This window comes from Nerophis ophidion, linkage group LG25, assembly GCF_033978795.1.
Source record: "Nerophis ophidion isolate RoL-2023_Sa linkage group LG25, RoL_Noph_v1.0, whole genome shotgun sequence".
In the NCBI taxonomy this organism is placed as follows: Eukaryota; Metazoa; Chordata; class Actinopteri; order Syngnathiformes; family Syngnathidae; genus Nerophis; species Nerophis ophidion.
Window position 1 is genome coordinate 25,740,868 of NC_084635.1, and position 21,146 is coordinate 25,762,013.

At 40.5% G+C, this 21,146-nt stretch overlaps 1 protein-coding gene across 3 annotated transcripts; it reads right to left on the reverse strand.

The window, feature by feature from the left end:
• Positions 1–878: 878 nt before the first annotated feature.
• On the reverse strand, positions 879–20,841 carry pole3 (polymerase (DNA directed), epsilon 3 (p17 subunit)). Of its 3 annotated transcripts, none has more exons than XM_061887555.1 (5): positions 20,467–20,841; positions 11,299–11,384; positions 4,379–4,497; positions 3,208–3,340; positions 1,446–1,594 (listed from the first exon to the last, which is right to left on the reverse strand). In XM_061887555.1, the coding sequence occupies exons 1-5, from the start codon at positions 20,530–20,532 to the stop codon at positions 1,588–1,590; spliced, it is 411 nt and encodes a 136-aa protein (XP_061743539.1). In that variant the 5' UTR covers positions 20,533–20,841; the 3' UTR covers positions 1,446–1,587. The 3 variants fall into 3 exon arrangements, with proteins under 3 accessions (XP_061743538.1, XP_061743539.1, XP_061743540.1); XM_061887556.1 differs by lacking the exon at positions 1,446–1,594 and adding an exon at positions 2,963–2,981; XM_061887554.1 differs by lacking the exon at positions 3,208–3,340 and having other exon boundaries at positions 879–1,594; positions 20,467–20,831.
• Positions 20,842–21,146: the final 305 nt, after the last annotated feature.

Sequence of the window (21,146 nt, forward strand, 5' to 3'; positions counted from 1 at the left end):
ATTTTTTGCGCAGGGGTTTGAAGGCGCGTAAAATCTGTCTTGTTTTTGATGAATATTGAGGCCTACTGCACTACTGTATTTTAATGGTGGGACTTGGTGAAAAATAATTGACAACTAGCTTAGCATATATTGACCGACATTTGATTGGTTTTTAGCTAAGACACCCTGAAGTCTGCACACGACCCTCAATGGAAAACATAAGGAAGAGCTTTTACTTTTGTTTCAACCCAATTCATGCAAGAAGTATATTTGTTTTATGAGCTCCTAAGTATTTTTCATACCTTTTTATTTTTGGAAACGGTTTTTCTACCTTTTCAATCAAGTTTGAATTCAATTTAATGCATGTTTTGTACAAAATGTAATCAATGGTTAAAAAAGATAAAAATAAGAAAAATAAATAGGAATTTTAAGACCTAAAAACATAATATTGGGCTTCACGGTGGCAGAGGGGTTAGTGCGTCTGCCTCACAATACTAAGGTCCTGCAGTCCTGGGTTCAATCCCAGTCTCTGGATCTTTCTGTGTGGAGTTTGCATGTTCTCCCCGTGAATGCGTGGGTTCCCTCCGGGTACTCCGGCTTCCTCCCACCTCCAAAGACATGCACCAGGGGATATGTTGATTGGCAACACTAAATTGGCCCTAGTGTGTGAATGTGAGTGTGAATGTTGTCTATCTGTGTTGGCCCTGCGATGAGGTGGCGACTTGTCCACGGTGTACCCTGCCTTCCGCCCGATTGTAGCTGAGATAGGCGCCAGTGCCCCCCGCGACCCCGAAAGGGAATAAGCGGTAGAAAATGGATGGATGGAGCTCCTAAGTGCCATCCTAATTTTAAATTGTGCTAATTGCTTGGTTAATTTTTCAAAAAGGCAATTCTCAGCATTTTTAAGTTTTACTGAAAATATTTATTGTAAATTTCAGCCACTAACAAAGATGTTTACAAAAGTATAAATTGTTACTGATACAAACATGTCAGTGATGCAGCAAACAGATTTTTGTGGTCAAGGTTTAGTTTATAATTCTACGTAAAAAAATGACTGCTACAAACCAAAACAACTCCGAATTCTTTCCCAAAGGTGGCATAGCAGGTTTTCATATGGTATGGATCTTCACTGTTGGATTATTTACTGTTAGACTGTATCCCAGTATTCATGACTCATTTATGCAAATATTTAGCCAGAAGCTATTTGCTACTTGCACTAAGTAGAAAAAGTTAGTGCAAGTTTGTCACATTTTGTCAAACACTAAGACATTGGAAGTACAGTATAACATGTAAAAAATAACATTACAGATGGAATCCAATCCTTGAATAGGATCTTACTGCGACCCTGACCAAGACTTGTCATCCAGACAGTGAAAACTTCTGAAGGGACTACTGAGTGCTTCTCGTTATTTTAACAGAGCTTCGACCTGTGAGGAACGTCCTCAATTTTCCACCTCTTCATCTTCCACCTCGTTCTCTGCTTCCGGCTCTTCCTCCATTCGCTCCTCTTCTTCCTCCTCCCTGCTCTTATCATTCTCAGAGTCCGTCTTCTTGTCTTTATCTTTGCGCTTTTGCTCAGACACCTCCTTCTTTCCCTTCTGGCCCTTCTTAAACACTGTTGAGAGAATAAACACCCACTGTCAAATTGGAAACAGCAAAACATAACAGATCTGTCTAGTTGTACACTCCCGCACTTTTTATATGATTACAGTGGAACCCGTTTAAGTTGACGCTACTCGGACTGACAAACGTTGACATAAACTGCTGTCGACGTAACTGAAATCAAAACTAGCCAAAATACTTTATACACTTAGGGCTTATCTAACAGAGTATTATGTCTTGACGGCAATGACAACAAAGTTTTTGTACATGCGCAAATCTTTTTTTCCAGTGGCTAACAATGTAAAAAATAAAATAATTAAATTGGTGAATTTTGTTTGTTGCTCTGACCAAAGCAATCGGGGTTATTATGCCATGTTTCATTAATTTATTACAAACCACAACAATGGCAAAAAATATCTTAAAGACAAAATAAAATAAGACAATAGACACAGGGAGAACAATTATTTAGAAAAAAAAAAGTATGGAATGTGTCCAACAGGGACCCAGAAAGGCAACCTTTTCTGATGTCCTGCCCCCATTCACATCACCATTTTCCTAATCCCAAACATACTTACATGATTCATAATACATAATAGGGAGGACGGTTTATTAAAAGAATTTGAACCGTTTGTTTTGACCTGATGAGGATGTTTTTCATTGTTTAATCAGTTTGGAGCACATACTGTATGTGTAGTTCTGTGGAGTGCATGCTACAGTGGGGCAAAAAGTATTTAGTCAGCCACCGATTGTGCAAAAAAGTATGGAATGTGTCCAACAGGGAGCCAGAAAGGCAACCTTTTCTGATGTCCTGCCCCCATTCACATCACCATTTTCCTAATCCCAAACATACTTACATGATTCATAATACATAATAGGGAGGACGGTTTATTAAAAGAATTTGAACCGTTTGGTTTGACCTGATGAGGATGTTTTTCATTGTTTAATCAGCTACAATCGGGCGGAAGGCGGGGTACACCCTGGACAAGTCGCCACCTCATCGCAGGGCCAACACAGATAGACAGACAACATTCACACACTAGGGCCAATTTAGTGTTGCCAATTAACCTATCCCCAGGTGCATGTCTTTGGAAGTGGGAGGAAGCCGGAGTACCCGGAGGGAGCCCACGCATTCACGGGGAGGACATGCAAACTCCACACAGAAAGATCCCGAGCCTGGATTTGAACCCAGGACTGCAAGACCTTCGTATTGTGCGGCAGACGCACTAACCCCTCTGCTACAGTGAAGCCCTCCAGGAATTCACATTGTAGGACTTTTAAAGAATTTATTTGTAAATTATGGTGGAAAATAAGTATTTGGTCACTTCAAACAAGGAAGATCGCTTGCTCTCACAGACCTGTAACTTCTTCTTTAAGAAGTTCTTCTGTCCTCCACTCGTTACCTGTATTAATGGAACCTGTTTGAACTCGTTATCTGTACAAAATCCACAGCATCAAACAGTCAGACTCCAAACTCTACTATGGCCAAGACCAAAGAGCTGTCGAAGGACACCAGGAAAAGAATTGTAGACCTGCACCAGACTGGGAAGAGTGAATCTACAATATGCAAGCAGCTTGGTGTGGAAAAAATCAACTGTGGGAGCAATTATCAGAAAAGGGAATACATACAAGACCACTGATAATCTCCCTCGATCTGGGGCTCCACGCAAGATCTCATCCCATGGGGTCAAAATGATCATGAGAACGGTGAGCAAAAATCCCAGAACCACTCGGAGGGACCTGGTGAATGACCTGCAGAGAGCTGGGACCAAAGTAACAAAGGTTACCATCAGTAACACACTACGCCGACAGGGAATCAAATCCTGCAGTGCCAGACGGGTCTCCCTGCTTAAGCCAGTGCATGTCCAGGCCCGTCTGAAGTTTGCCAGAGAGCACATAGGAGAATGTCATGTGGTCAGATGAAACCAAAATAGAACTTTTTGGTATAAACTCAACTCGTCGTGTTTGGAGGAAGAAGAATACTGAGTTGGATCCCAAGAACACCACACCTACTGTGAAGCATGGGGGTGGAAACATCATGCTTTGGGGCTGTTTTTCTGCTAAGGGGACAGGACGATTGATCCGTGTTAAGGAGGGAATGAATGGGGACATGTATCGTGAGATTTTGAGCCAAAACCTCTTTCCGTCAGTGAGAGCTTTGAATGGTTGACCAAATACTTATTTTCCACCATTATTCACAAATAAATTCTTTAAAATTCCTACAATGTGAATTCCTCAATTTTTTTTTTCACATTCTGTCTCTCACAGTTGAAGTGTACCTATAATGAAAATTACAGAACTCTGTCATCATTTTAAGTGGGAGAACTTGCACAATCAGTGGCTGACTGAATACTTTTTTGCCCCACTGTATGCCCCGCCCCTCAGTCTCGACGCGGCTGTCTGTAAAGCGTCCATCATGTCAGGTCGTTCGCGGAAGCAAAGATGTCACCCCGGTGTGTGAAATGACATAAAAGGTAGGAAAAAACAAAGTGGTGGTGACTCGAACAGGGCAAAACCTAAGAAATGAGTGGAGAGAGGAGGCCAGCTGGCAAGAAGGCAGTCCAAGAAAGTCAATAAATGAGCTCGTGGGCGGTCTTAGCCATGGTTATTTCACCTGGCACAAGCGTTTGACTTCCCTCCATTTAATGGCGTTACATAATTTTAGGACAATAAAAAGTGCAGGGAGAATAACTGCATTTTGAATGTAGGTGAAGATCAAGAATACAAAAATCTTGACTTTTGATTATTCAAACATCTATTGTTATACATGATCTTCCTTGTTCTGCGTCTTGATACGTACCCTCCAAAGCTTCTCTAAGGGGCTCCATAAAACGCTCAAATTCCATTTCCTCCATTGCGGCTAAGACATCACCTGCATTCAGAGTTTTCCGCTTGGCCTTCAAGGCAAAGTTGTTTGCACTGTTAACACAGGAAACATTTACATAAAAATAAGATGTGTGTGAAGTGTAGTTTGCACATCAAAAGCCACAAGCATACATTTGTTGGTCAAAAATCATGAATGAATGTGCTGGGTAACCACTAATAGAGCTATAAAGTTTGCATACGCCTAAAACAGGGCCACAAAGTTGCGTACGGTGTTTCCACACAATGTATGTGATCTATGAAAACACAAGCTGACGTCAGAAGGTGTGCACCAGTACACAAGCATTAAAAAAACATTAATACCAACATGTATTTGTTTTCTTAGTGTGAAGAGCGTCAGAGCCCTGTGCCTTAAGTTACTTTTAATTTACTAACAAATACACCTAAATATCTCAAAATAATAATAATGGTAATATTTGTGACATTTCCATGGTGTTAAAATCTGCATAATGTTTATCGCAAATTAATCTGTGGCCTTACTTCATCCATGTTTTGACTCTCAGCTGTGTCTTACTTTCAAATTTAAAGGCCTAATGAAATGAAATTTTCTTATTTAAACAGGGATAGCAGGTCCATTCTATGCGTCATACTTGATCATTTCGCGATATTGCCATATTTTTTCTGAAGGGATTTAGTAGAAAACATCCACGATAAAGTTCGCAACGCAGAAAAGCCCTGCGTTTACCGGAAGTCGCAGAAGATGACGTCACATGTTGATGGCTCCTCACATCCTCACATTGTTTTTAATGGGAGCCTGTAACAAAAAGAGCGATTCGGACCGAGAAAACGACAATTTCCCCATTAATTGGGCGAGGATGAAAGATTCGTGTTTGAGGATATTGATAGCGACGTACTAGAAAAAAAAAAAAACGCGATTGCATTGGGACGGATTCAGATGTTTTTAGACACATTTACAAGGATAATTCTGGGAAATCCCTTATCTTTCCATAGTTTGCTAGTGTTTTAGTGAGTTTACAGTACCTGATAGTCGGAGGTGTGTGTCCACGGGTGTCTTGACGCACAGTGTCGACGACAACTTTATGGGCAGCACAAGCTCAGCTGATCTCTGGTAAGAAGCGACTTTTTACCACAATTTTCTCACCGAAACCTGCTGGTTGACATCCGGTCGGGATCCATGTTCGCTCTGATCATAGTAAAGTTTCACCTCCGGGAATTTTAAACAAGGAATCACCGTGTGTTTGTGTGGCTAAAGGCTAAAGCTTCCCAACTCCATCTTTCTACTTTGACTTCTCCAATATTAATTAAACAAATTGCAACAGATTCAGCAACACAGGTCTCCAAAATACTGTCTAATTATGCGGTTAAAGCAGACGACTTATGGCTGTGTGTGTGTGCAGCGCTCATCTTTCCTAACAGCCTGTGACGTCACGCGTACACGTCATTACACGACGTTTTCAATAAGAAACTCTCGGTAAATTTAAAATTGCAATTTATTAAACTAAACCGGCCGTATTGGCATGTGTTGCAATGTTAATATTTCATCATTGATATATGAACTATCCGACTGCGTGGTGGGTAGTAGTGGGCTTCAGTAGGCCTTTAAAAGGTCAGTTACATCAAACTCTTGAAACATGCTTACTAAAGATTAAACTATGCACTGATTTTTTAGCCATTTTGTTAAGTTCAGCACGGCGGACCAAAACATTGTACGAAGATTACACCTCTCGAGCTTCTGTCTCCAGAAAATTATGCCGGATTAATGAGTCATTTTGCGTTGATCTTTTATACCTCCCAGGGGGTGGAACAAGGGGATGGGTCAAATGCAGAAGTTAATTTCACCACACATAGTGTGTGTGTGACTATAAGTGGTACTTAAACTTTTTATGGCAAAATCATGCTTGGCGAGGCCATGATGTAGTGTTACCTGTGCACACTTCTACTCAAACTCGTGCGTGCACCATCTTTTATAAGTCGGAACAATCATTTGTTTTTTTAGATGAGGCCCCTGGTCCATGTTGCAACAATAGATCTTAATGTCTTATAATGACCACTGTTTGATAATGGTTGCCATGACGATGACAGAGGTGCACTTCAGTCAGAAACCATGAACACATAAAAAAAAAAAAAAAAATTTCATTCAAGCAAAATGGAAAGTTGTCATTTGCCAGTCTCTCCAGATTTTGGCTGGCTTTTTTGCATATGCTTAAGCCAAAAGTTCCGGACAGCTTTTTTAGAAAGTTGTGGCAAAAGTTGTATCAACTTGTGATTTTATTAATTTGTTATCAATGTTTTAAATGTTCCTTGAACCCTTACCTTAGAACGCACAGGATTTTAACAAGATGAAAAACAAATACTCTATGAATAATTTACTAATTTTATACCACACACATTTAAACGTAAACATTAGATGGCAATAAAAGCAGTAAGAGCTCCTTGTCAAATTATTCTAATTAATAAAAACTAATAGTAGTGATAATAATGACAGAAAAGAACACCCTCGTTGTCTGCTGTCTGCTCTGTTGTACTTAAATTAAAGACACTCCAAGTGTGTTTTACAAACCCCGTTTCCATATGAGTTGGGAAATTGTGTTAGATCTAAATATAAACGGAATACAATGATTTGCAAATCATTTTCAACCCATATTCAGTTCAATATGCTACAATGACAACATATTTGATGTTCAAACTGATAAACATTTTATTTTTTTTTGCAAATAATCATTAACTTTAGAATTTGATGCCAACAACACGTGACAAAGAAGTTGGGAAAGGTGGCAATAAATACTGATAAAGTTGAGAAATGATCATCAAACACTTATTTGGAACATCCCACAGGTGTGCAGGCTAATCGGGAACAAGTGGGTGCCATGATTGGGTATAAAAGCAGCTTCCATGAAATGCTAAGTAATTCACAAACAAGGATGGAGGGGTCACCGGTTTGTAAGCAAATTGTCGAACAGTTTTAGAACAGCATTTCTCAACAAGCTCTTGCAAGGAATTTAGGGATTTTACCATCTACAGTCCAAAAAATCATCAAAAGGTTCAGAGAATCTGAAGAAATCACTGCACGTAAGCGATGATATTACGGACCTTTGATCCCTCAGGCGGTACTGCATCAAAAACTGACAGTGTGTAAAGGATATCACCACATGGGCTCAGGAACACTTCATAAAACCACTGTCAGTAACTAGAGTTGGTTGCTACATCTGTAAGTGCAAGTTAAAACTCTGCTATGCAAAGCAAAACCCATTTATCAACACCACCAAGGAAGCCCGAGCTCATCTAAGATGGACTGATGCAAAGTGGAAAAGTGTTCTGTGGTCTGACGAGTCCACATTTCAAATTATATTTGGAAACTGTGGACGTGGTGTCCTCCGGAACAAAGAGGAAAATAACCATCCAAATTTTTATAGGCGCAAAGTTCAAAAGCCAGCATCTGTGATGGTATGGGGGTGTATTAGTGCCCAAGGCATGGGTAACTTACACATCTGTGAATTCCACTTTCAAAGCTTCAACAATTAGTTTCTTCAGTTCCCAAACATTTATTGAGTGTTGTTAAAAGAAAAGGTGATGTAACACAGCGGTGAACATTCCCTTTCCCAACTACTTTGGCACGTGTTGCAGCCATGAAATTCTAAGTTAATTATTATTTGCAAATAAAAAAAAAGTTTATGAGTTTGAACATCAAATGTATTGTCTTTGTAGTGCATTCAACTGAATATGGGTTGAAAAGGATTTGCAAATCATTGTATAGTTGAACATTGTACAAACAGGGTTTGTACAATGTTCAAACTCATAAACTTTATTTTTATTTGCAAATAATTATTAACTTAGAATTTCATGGCTGCAACACGTGCCAAAGTAGTTAGGAAAGGGCATGTTTACCACTGTGGTACATCACCTTTTCTTTTAACAACACTCAATAAACATTTGGGAATTGAGGAAACTAATTGAAGCTTTGAAATTGGAATTCTTTCCCATTCTTGTTTTATGTAGAGCTTCAGTCGTTCAACAGTCCAGGGTCTCCGCTGTCGTATTTTACGCTTCATAATGCGCCACACATTTTCAATGGGAGACAGGTTTGGACTGCAGGCAGGCCAGGAAAGTAACCACCCTCTTTTACTACGAAACCACGCTGTTGTAACACGTGGCTTGGCATTGTCTTTCTGAAATAAGCAGGGGTGTCCATGACAAAGTTGCTTGGATGACTACATATGTTGCTCCAAAACCTGTATGTACCTTTCAGCATTAATGGTGCCTTCACAGATGTGTAAGTTACCCATGCCTTGGGCACTAATACACCCCCATACCATCACAGATGCTGGCTTTTGAACTTCGCGCCTATAACAATCCGGATGGTTATTTTCCTCTTTGTTCCGGAGGACACCATGTCCACAGTTTCCAAATATAATTTGAAATGTGGACTTGTCAGACCACAGAACACCTTTCCACTTTGCATCAGTCCATCTTAGATGAGCTCGGGCCCAGCGAAGCCAGCGGCGTTCGTTGGTATTGTTGATGAATGGGTTTTGCTTTGCATAGTAGAGTTTTAACTTGCACTTACAGATGCAGCAACCAACTGTAGTTACTGAGAGTGGTTTTATGAAGTGTTCTTTACACACAGATGTTTGTTTTTGATGGAGTACCGCCTGAAGGATCAACGGTCCGTAATATTGCTTACTTGCAGGGATTTCTCCAGATTCTCTGAACATTTAAATGATTTTACGGACCGTAAATGGTAAAATCCCTAAATTCCTTGCAGTAGCTCATTGAGAAATGTTGTTCTAAAACTGTTCGACAATTTGCTTACAAATTGGTGACCCCCCCATCCTTGTTTGTGAATTACTCAGCATTTCATGGAAGCTGTTTTTATACCCAATCATGGCACCCACCCGTTCCCAATTAGCCTGCACACCTGTGGGATGTTCCAAATAAGTGTTTGATGATCATTTCTCAACTTTATCAGTATTTATTGCCAACTTTCCCAACTTCTTTGTCACGTGTTGCTGGCATCAAGTTCTAAAGTTAATGATTATTTGCAAAAAAAAATGATTTATCAGTTTGAACATCAAATATGTTGTCTTTGTAGCATATTCAACTGAATATGGGTTGAAAATGATTTGCAAATCATTGCATTCCGTTTATATTTACATCCAACACAATTTTCCAACTCATATGGAAACGGGGTTTGTACATTTAAAAAGCAATTGGTCCAGTTTAAACTTTTAATTATCTATCTTCCAACACATTAAACCGCTGCACATTAATAACATTTGTGAAATGCTGAGAGCAATATTTTTGTTGGTAAATTAGAAACGATGACAGCTTATCGTCACACGTCAAGATCGCTGTCATGTAAATGCTGCCTCTTTGCTATGGTCAGAATTGCAAATGAGAAATTGGTCTTTTTTGCCTTACTCCGAATTAAAAAACATACAAATAAATGTAAACTGGGGAGTTAGGACGCCTGCTAAATGCAGTGGTGGGCCGTACATTTCCCACGTAGGCCTTCAGTGATGTCCGACTTCAATGATTACCTCTCAAAATACCATATTTTATGTCACCACATGACCATTGCTGGAGATATTCTACAAAGAAACAAATTTACGCACTACTGTGCATTGAAACACCTCAACAGTGTACAAAACAAGCCATTTCCTGGCGCTTTTCAAAATCAACAAACCTGCATCCACCATTAAAATATATCTTATGTGGTACTGTCAAAATAAACATTAGAAAAAACATTAAACCTGAAAAAAATAAAGAAATAAAATATTTGAACTCACAATTTGTAGCACCCATTCAACGCTGTAAAAGCAAATGGTACCGCTCGTAGTCGGTTGACTCGAGTGGAGGTGGCAGGCATTTCCCCATTTCATCACAGCTGAACTACCTTCCGGGGTTTGCCTACATCGTCTTACAAGATGTAGTTTCTCTTAAATATCCTTCTGCAAATGGCCTTGAAAATATATATCTGCCACCTAATCAACGTTATGATCAACGTTTAGTTCTCCTGCTTTATGGGTTAAAATAGGAAGTATTGGTGATTTCTCTGCTAGCCCGGTATGGCTTCGGTGCAACACTTCCTGTTTCGTTAAATTGAAACTTGTGAATGGATACTCAGTTTGGAGTGACAAGTGACTATCTACTTAGTCTTGTTAAATTCAGGTTACCAAGATAGGCTATTGTCAACTTGTGCTCTGATTAGTTTTCGCAACTTTCTATCAACTGTATGTGTTCTGTTCATTTACAAAAATTCTTCCGTTAACAGTCCCGTTGCTCTGCGGATCTGCATAAAACCGCCAGGGCTCAAACCAGTAAGTATCCAATCACAGGACGCGTAAATGTCACGTTTAACGTGAAGCCAGCTAGAATGCCTTACTGACAACAACTCGTGACCTGATTGGCTATCGCAATTATCAACATGAATTCTGGTTATTTTAGGCCAGCAGAGAAGGCCTTGCTGGCCCTGACCGCCCACCACTGGCTAAATGTTTATATACTACATTATCCAGAAAGATTAGCGCTGTAGATAAGAACCAGAAGTAGGTCTGAGCTTCGAGTGAGGATGACAATTGCTAGGTTTGAGCATTGTTACACACTGTTGTTCCTGCTTCGTCTACACAAGAAATAAATCTAAGCTTTGATTAGTTTGAACACCACTAATCAGACATATTTGCTTAGAATCCGTAGGGTAGTTGCAAACACTAGATGAGGTTGTGATGCAATAAATAATTTGCGGGAATTTGTTAAAATTGCGTGAACTAGGCGCTATTGCCTTATTGCAAATTTCTAGAGGGACGGGTCTTCACACTTCAGTCAAACTCTTATATTCTGAATCAGTACACAAGTTCACTCGGTTTTCTGTACACTTACCAAGATGTTGTATACAACACAAACACACTGGCAGCTTGGGATATTGCTCTCCTTGCTTCTTTTGACACGTTCACCCCATCTGGGAGCTGTCGAAAACAAACGGTGCGTGGGAGTTATCTCAAAACTGCAAAGACGTTCAAGATCACACAAGCTGGCAGATATTTACTTTCAAAGGGAGGAAAACACCATACTGCAAAAAGAACAGTAGCGCTTGGTCAAAGTGAGTTGTCTGGAGTCAAAGTGATAACAACAGGCGAGTAAGCATGTACTGCGTAATTGATAATATAATTGTCAATTTTGTTCACAATACACAACAACTGTATAGATTTCATAGGACTTCTGAGACTCTAATCCTGTGCGACATAGGTTTTTGTACGCCTTATTTTTTGACTAAAATTTTATTTTCCCTTCTTCCCCAACTTTTTCGCCCCATATGACATTACCGCCAATTAATTATGTAGTTATTGGCGAATTAACACAGTTAAACCACAAGTCTACGTGCTTATTATTTCATAGAGTATCAGTGCAAAATAGGCAATCGCGAGGCCCAAAAAAGTTACAAGTGCCAGCACTTTGATCAAGATGAGAAACACTATTAAATTCAAGAAATGACGTAGCAAAGTACGAAGGCAGCTCATCCCTTCACCTCCTCCGCCAACCAGAAACAACAGTCTTCCATTAAAAGTAAAACAGATGTCAGATATTCCTTTGTACATTTAATTTGTCATTTATTTGTATTTTGCATTGTTTTATACATGTAAAACTATAATTATAAGATGTGTTATATGTATGTATATAGCTTTCTACCGATCACCACCTGGTGGTGAGTTGGCTGCGATGGTGGGGGAGGATGCCGGACAGACCTGGCAGGCCCAAACGCATTGTGAGGGTTTGCTGGGAACGCCTGGCAGAGTCTCCTGTCAGGGAGAGTTTCAATTCCCACCTCCGGAAGAACTTTGAACATTTCACGAGGGAGGCGGTGGACATTGATGACACGATGTTCCCTACCTCTATTGTCTAGGCGGCCGATTGGAGCTGTGGTTGCGAGGTGGTTGGTGCCTGTCGTGGCGGTAATCCTAGAACCCGCTGGTGGACACCAGCAGTGAGGAATGCCGTCAAGCTCATAGGACTGCGGAGGAAGCAGACAGGTACCGACAGGCCAAGCGGTGTGCAGCTTCAGCGGTCGCGGAGGCAAAAACTCGGAAATGGGAGGACTTCGGGGAAGCTATGGAAAACGACTGACAACTTCGAAGCGATTCTGGACCACCATCCACCGCTTCAGGAAAGAGAAGCAGTGCAATGTCAACACCGTGTATGGTGGAGATGGTGTTCTGCTGACCTCGACTGCGGATGTTGTGGATCGGTGGAGGGAATACTTCCTCAATCCTACTAGCACGTTTTCCTATTGGGAAGCAGTGCCTGGGGAATCTGTGGTGGGCTCTCCTATTTCTAGGGCTGAGGTTGCTGAGGTAGTTAAAAAGCTCCTCGGTGGCAAGGCCCCGGGGGTGAATGAGATCCGCCCGGAGTTCCTTTAGGCTCTGGATGCTGTGGGGCTGTCTTGGTTGACAAGATTCTGCAACATTGGGTGGACATCGGGGGCGGTACCTCTGGATTGGTAGACCGGGGTGGTGGTTCCTCTCTTTAAGAAAGGGAACCGTAGGGTAGGTTTCAACTATCATGGGATCACACTCCTCAGCCTTCCCAGTAAGGTCTATTCAGGTGTACTGGAGAAGAGGCTATGCCGGATACACTCAACAAATGATTCAAGCCCTTCTTAGATGTGACACATTTAAGTATTGTTGAATTTATTAAAAAATATCTAGTTTTAAAATATACACATATATATTTAGTATGTGAAACATAACATTTCTCATAATTGATCCTATGGGATTGATTTGATGTTGATCAACACAGAATAAATGAGTTCAGAACTTGGAGGTTGGAGCTCGGTCTTTGGTAAGTATTTTTTCTTTTTATATAGCTGTAGTACTGTACCGCTGGTGTATTCAGTGATTTATACCACACTTTGTGAATTGTTTCTGGGGGCGAACTTTATTTTTAAAGTCCGAGTGTGCATGCTAGTTTGGTAAATTCCAGAATGGGAACTTGCTTTATTAATAGTCCACACATGAACACGGCAGTCGGAAAACTGGAAGATGGTTGTGAGGTGAACGAACTTTCCCTCACTATTACACAAGCCAGGCCGGGATGAACGTGAGGAGCAGCGTTAGCGGGGACGATTATTGACGTGACAGTCGGACAGAAATGCATGCAATTATCTTCCACGCTAACGCTGCTCCGCACGTTCATCCCGGCCTGACTTGTGTAAAACGTATTTGTTTGTCAAATAATTGGTAGTCTATCCTAAATGTTCAAATGTTATCTTGTTTTATTGGTCAGAGCTTTTATTCAATTTCAACTTGTCTGCATTTCTGGGTATTATGTTACTTGCGCTCACAACTCAAAATGTCATCATCTTTTGCAGATTGATCATTTTTTTCAAGCTTTGTGCGGCAGCCTCCTAATGTTATGTGTTACCAAGCTCCTTGTGGCAGCCTAGTGATTGTAAGTAATAGGTTATGTGTTTAATGCTGGTACAAGCTGATCTCTATCATTAGCATCCTTTTGATGTGATATATGCTAATTCTCTTTATTCTCTATGTCAGGATTATGAATGTGGCAGTGTAAAGAATGCAGTTTGGAACTAGCTAGCATGCATTTGTTGTTGCAGCATTTTAGGCAGACTCATGGGCATTTAAGGGGCAGTTATCACTATCCATGTCCATATACAGATTGCCCATGGAGTAAGCTACTAAATCATACACACAAAGTTCATAGTTAATGGTCAACAGAAAACTCCCAAAACAGCAGAAGTAGCTAAATTTATTTCACAAATATTCTTCGTCAAAAAAACAGAAGCTAAAATGAAGAATTAAATTAAAATGTATTTATTATTCTTTACAATAAAAAAAAAAACTTGAACTTTGATTTAAATTGTCATGAAAGAAGAGGAAGGAATTTAAAAGGTAAAAAGGTATATGTGTTTAAAAATCTTAAAATCATTTTTAAGGTTGTATTTTTTCTCTAAAATTGTCTTTCTGAAAGTTATAAGAAGCAAAGTAAAAAAAAACTAATGAATTTATTTAATCAAGTAAAGACCAAGTCTTTAAAATATTTTCTTGGATTTTCAAATCCTATTCGACTTTTGTCTCGCTTAGAATTAAAAATGTCGAGCAAAGCGAGACCAGCTTGCTAGTAAATAAATAAAATTTGAAAAATAGAGGGAGCTCACTGGTAAGTGCTGCTATTTGAGCTATTTTTAGAAAAGGCCAGCGGGCGACTCATCTGGTCCTTACGAGCGACCTGGTGCCCGCGGGCAAACGTGCTTGTGACCCCTGATCTGAGCTATCCAGACAACTTCAAGTACAGATTTGAGTTATTCCAGAAGATCCTAATGAACCTGGATGGGCACAAACTGAACACAAAGATACAGCAGCTGAAAATCAAGTTGTTTGCATGAAAGGTGAACACTTGTTGACGAAGCTCATTATCGGATCTTTATTTTTGGTTGTATTGTTTTTGCCTTCATTTTCACCCCATTTAAAGACAATCTATAACCTAAAACATTTTGAACTTGAGAATTTGAGAATTGACAATGTTTCAGGGAAGAAGAGGCTGTTTACTAAATGGCCGGAAGTACATGATCAACATATGAAATGCAGTCATGGGGAGTGGAGAGCGATTACGGGGGGGGTGGTGGGGGGGTGGGGGGGGGCGGTTAGACTGGATAAACTTTACCTCACCGTTTAATCTCTGTGTGACTACCCTCCACACTTCTCGCATCCATTTCTCTCCCCCGTTTCATCACTCAACTCAAGATAAATGGATTAAATTTGATTGAAGATTTTGGATTTTTTTTTCTTTTTTTGAATAGCTAGTACTGTTCTCATGTTTTGTTTTCACTTGCTTACATTCAAAGGATATTTGCTACTAGCATCCCATTAACATCAGATTCCTGGTCTCTGAATGTTAAGTTTTTATTATTTATCTGTGTTTGTTACCAATGGGAATTTTGTATTTGTCTTGTTTTCTTTTCTTTATTGAATGCAGCTGAGATAGGCTCCAGCAACCCCAAAAGGGACAAGCGGTAGAAAATGGATGGATGGAACTCTAGTACATTAAGGCTAATGGTTACATTAGCACACTTGCGCAGGACACAAATATGTTTTTGCAGTTTCCTTTGTGGTGCTGAGTGTTCATTTTACACCACTTTGAGCTATTTTGGAGAACCATTTCTCGCAAAGTTTGCCTCGAGTTATTTAAAAAAAGGTAAAACTGTTTCTTGGTGTGTACCTAAGACTGAGATCTGTGTGCTTTGTATCAAGTACATTTGACATCTTTGTTTGTATAAAACAAAGTTCTTGGTCTGTGTTGGTACGCAAATCTGACATCTTTATGTAAAATTTACTTCTTGATGTTTTGTTTTCACTCAAACAAAACATTTTTATTCGTGTTTGCAAGTAACTTTGACATCTTGTGGTATTATATTCAAGATTGTTGAAAAAAATACAATCAATTTTGAGTTGGGCACATAATCAATTTCACTTAGTAACCAAAATAATTTAATTTTAGCTGTATTTGTTAAAAATTAGTCTTACAAATGTAAATACATTTTGCTTAGTTATTGTAATAATTATAGTTTGGCTTTATTTGCTAAAAAAAAATTTGCTGGATTAACTCCTTTTTATTGTATTGAGAGAATGTACTAATTTGGAGTTGAGGCAACATATATTTGTTGGATGGAAATCCCGCCCTCATTTTAATTGAGTTCATCCAATGAGTAATTTTTTTGAGTGTAGTCGAACCTCAGATTCAGTAGGAACAGTGTGGTTTTCGTCCTGGTCGTGGAACTGTGGACCAGCTCTATACTCTCGGCAGGGTCCTTGAGGGTGCATGGGAGTTTGCCCAACCAGTCTACATGTACTTTGTGGACTTGGAAAAGGCATTCAACCGTGTACCCCGGGAAATCCTGCGGGGAGTGCTCAGAAAGCATGGGGTAACGGACTGTTGTATTGTGCCGGTCCGCTCCCTGTATAATCAGTGTCAGAGCTTGGTCTGTATTGCCGGCAGTAAGTCGGACCCGTTTCCAGTGAGGGTTGGACAACGCCAAGGCTGCCCTTTGTCACCGATTCTGTTCATAACTTTTATGGACAGAATTTCTAGGCGCAATCAGGGCGTTGAGGGCACCTGGTTTGGTGGCTGCAGAATTATGTCTCTGCTATTTGCAGATGATGTTAAAGTTAAAGTAGGTGTGGTGAAATTTGTCCTCTGCATTCGACCCATCCCCTTGATCACCCCCTGGGAAGTGAGGGGAGCAGTGCTGGGCGGCAGCGGTGCAGCGCCCGGTAATCATTTATGGTGATTTAACCCCCAATTCCAACCCTTGATGCTGAGTGCCAAGCAGGAGGCAATGGGTCCCATTTTTATAGTCTTTGGTATGACTCGGCCGGGGTTTGAACTCACAACCTACCGATCTCAGGGCGGACACTCTAACCACTAGGCCACTGAGTAGGTCCGGATGGCCTTATCTGGCCAAGATCTTCAGCTTTCACTGGATCGGTTCACAGCGACTGGGATGGGAATCAGCACCTCCAAGTCCGAGTCCATGGTTCTCGTCCGGAAAAGGGTTGAGTGCCATCTCCGGGTTGGGGAAGAGATCTTGCCCCAAGTGGAGGAGTTCAAGTACTCACGAGTGAGGGAAGAGTGGATCGGTGTGATCAACAGGCGGATCGGTGCGGCGTCTTCAGTAATGCGGACGCTGTATCGATCCGTTGTGGTGAAGAAGGAGCTGAGCCGAAAGGCAAAGCTCTCAAATTACCGGTCGATCAACGTTTCCATCCTCACCTATGGTCATGAGCTTTCGGTTATGACCGAAAGACAAGATCACGGGTACAAGTGGCCCAAATGAGTTTCCTCAGCCGTGTGGCGGGGCTCTCCCTTAGAGAAAGGGTGAGAAGCTCCGTCAAGTAAAGCTGCTGCTCCTCCACATCGAGAGGAGCCAGATGAGGTGGTTCAGGCATCTGGTCAGGATCCCACCCGAACACTTTTCTAGGGAGGTGTTTCGAGCACGTACGACTGGTAAGGAGCAGGGATGGGAATGAAGATTTACAAAATCAGCAGAAAATGTTTTAATCCTAAAACACTGCTTTGCGGAAGGCCGCACCCGAGTGCACTCAGTGCACTCGCCTGCTAGGGAGGTCTGGGGGCCTGCCCCCCCAGAAAAATTTTGAAATCTATGTTAGCTTAGGATACATTTCCATCTATTTTGAGTCAAAATCTAACAATATTCTCCTAAAAAAAAATTCACATTTATTAGCAAATATTTTCATAAAAATGTATCATGTGATGAAATTTATGTATGCAAGTTTACACATATATCAAATTCTTGCACACTTTTGGATTATTTGGAATTATTTGCCTTGTACTGATAACTATGTCAACGCAGAGTAGAGATGTGCGGTTTGCGGTTTCATCCGCGGACGCGGGTCGGGAGAGTGACATGACGAAAAAATAGATTCGGGCGGGTGGCGGTTGAACGATTCGGAAATATATATACATAGTTAAATGTTATGTTGAAGAGGTTCATTTAGCCCACTGACGTGTATTTATAAATGGTTAATTTATATAGGCTGGTAGGTAAAGTGTTGTACCTGACAGCACTTGATGGTACATCCATATAACACGTCACAGACAACGTCACCCTAACATCACGTGACACCTCTGATGACGGATGCAGAAGCAAGGTAGCCGAAACTTGTCAGGTACAACACTTTACCTTACTAGCCTATATAAATCAAGCATTTATAAATAGTTAAATGTTTTTACCCACATACGAAAAACAAGCAGCACTCTTTGAAACAGTATGTGGGCATACTTTTATTTTGAAGTGTCTCGTTTGGTCTGTCGACGGATGTAAGGAAGCTACTTCCGGGTATGGCCAACGAGGTATTTGTTTATCATTTTTTGGTAATTTACTTGGTAAAATGTTATTATTTTTACGTTGGTAACGTGCTTTATTTATTACAATTTTCATGTTGAATTTGAAGGGAAAGGAAGCCTTCAAATAAATCAGTTCAAGAAAGCCATTGTGTCTGTGCTATTTGGAGGGAGTTACACTTTCTAACCTCACTAATGCCTTGCATCGTCTATATTAGCTATATAACAACAGCCAGGTGGCGGGCGGTTGTGGCTTTGATAAAATGTTGGTTTGGGTGGCGGGCGGGTGGATGACGACTTTAGTGATGCAGTTGCGGATGATATAATTGCCTATCCGCTAGGGGTGTAACGGTACACAAAAAATTTGGTTCGGTACGTACCTCGGTTCAGAGGTCACGGTTCGGTTCATTTTCGCTACAGTAAGAAAACAACAAAATATAAATTTTTTGATTATTTATTTAACAAATTTGTTAAATCTTCCACCAAAAACGTTTTTCTTAGTGGAATATTTGATGTGAAGTAATCGGAAACTTGGATAGGTCAATAATTCATAATAACATTGATTTTGATTCAATATTATGTTTTGAGCAATGAAATTTTGAAAGAAAAAAAAACTGTTTTGTTTTATTAGTCAACGTTGCAACTTTTTCTAAATTACATTTAGCCTTTGGGCTTTTTTATTTCACTTTTGTTCATGTTTTTGTTTATTTTAATAGTATTTTTAGAATGTGTCGTGGGCCTTTAAAACATTAGCTGTGGGCCCCAATTGGCCTCCGGGGCACAGTTTTGACACCACTGCTATAGATAATAAAAAATAAAATCAGATAAATCTATGGTTAAAAAGCAGAGCCTGGCGACGCATGCGAATTTATCATAACTCTCTTGCTCTCTCTGTCTCTGCCCCTCCCTCACAAATGTTGCTGCCGTGCAGCACTTTGTTTTTAACCCATTTCCCAACCCTGAACGTACATTGAAAATACACGCAACCCTGAACTTAAAATGCCGGACATTTGAGGCATTTATGAAACTCCACCTGGACAGCTCCGCAAAGAGGACATATCCCGTGAAAAGAGGAGGTGTGGTCAGTCTATCATATACCTTGATCACTGCTAGCATGCCGTGTGTTGTTGTTTTTTTTTGATTGATTGAAACTTTTATTAGTAGATTGCACACTTCAGTACATATTCCGTACAATTGACCACTAAATGGTAACACCCGAATACATTTTTCAACTTTTTTAAGTCGTGGTCCACGTAAATCAATTCATGGTGCCTCGGAGTGCATTGTTTACACAACGTGCGGTGCGCTACTTAATATCTCCGTGACGTTCGGTTCTCCTCCAAACCGATACCCCCGTACCGAAACGGTTCAATACAAATACACGTACCGTACGTTACACCCCTACTATCCACGCATCTCTAACGCAGAGACAAAAACCACCCTGGCAGCGCCAAAATCGATGGAATTGCACGGATCCGCGGAAAATACCCATCACTGTAAGAGGCCACGGGGAAGACCCAGGATACGTTGGGAAGACTATGTCTCCCGGCTGGCCTGGGGACGCCTCGGGATCCCCCGGGAGGGGCTGGACGAAGTGGCTGGGGAGAGGGAAGTCTGCGCTTCCCTGCTTAGGCTGCTGCCCCCGCGACCCGACCCCGGATAAGCGGAAGAAGACGGATGGATGGATGGTGATATATGGTAATAATTTTGGGGTCTTAGGATCGGATTAATTGGAAAAAAAATTGTTTTTTAGCTGACCTTTTGGAATGGATTACTAACAAATAAGGAGGTTAACCTGCATATAGTTTGTGAATTAATTTAAACCCAAACAAACTATAACTTCTTCAATAACATTACTGCTCTACTTTTATATATGTAATTGCGGGGCTAAACAAAATATTAGTTATTCGTTTTTACTTTGTAAAGTGTGAAACAACAAAAATAGAACCCCAGTTCCTTTTTCAAGTGCAAACACAAAACACAACACATTAGTAACAACGAAAACCTACATAAATGAAGCCGCAATATTAATAGTATAAATACAACAAGCATATTACATTAATACGAGAGGGGGAAGCGAATGAGCTTTGATTGACTTCATTTTTCAAGTAATGTTACTGGGTTAGCATGTTTTTGAATACATGTGTTTACTACCTGCTGTGTTTTACTTACAGCCTCCTTGATGATGCGAGTGATAACCGCATTGGGAAGGTTCAAATCTTCTGGCCTTTCTGCCATTTTCTCTCAGTTTGTCGTATTCGCCACACAATGAGTTGACAGTTCGCCGCCCGACACAAGTCTCACAAACTCGTTTCAAGCGCCGGCTATATAACCACACCGACAATGACTCCGCGCAGCTCACTAGCTAGAGCTGCTAGCTAGGATACTTTTAGTCGAACGTTTAAAAACTTACAAACTAAATGTAAACGGTGGAGAATGGGTGTAGTTTTAACAGTTAAAAAAGTAATTGCGCTTTAAAAATTACTAGTTTGGATTTTTTCCCGCGAACCGCCCCGTGCACTTTCAACTTTAACCTCTAGCGCATGCGCATACTCAGTATTTTGTGTTTACAATGGCGGTTACTCTTATTTGCTTCGTCTGAGATAGGCTCCAGCGACGCCCCGCGACCCCAAGAGGGGCAAGCGGTAAAAAATGGATAGCTGGATGGTATAGAAATAAAAAGAGGTGGGTAGAGTAGCCAAAAACTGTACTCAATTAAGAGTACTGTTACTTTAGACATTTATTACTCAAGTAAATGTAAGGAGTAGTCACCCAAATATTTACTTGAGTAAAAGTAAAAAGTATGTTGTGAAAAACTACTCAAGTACTGAGTAACTGATGAGTAACCTCAT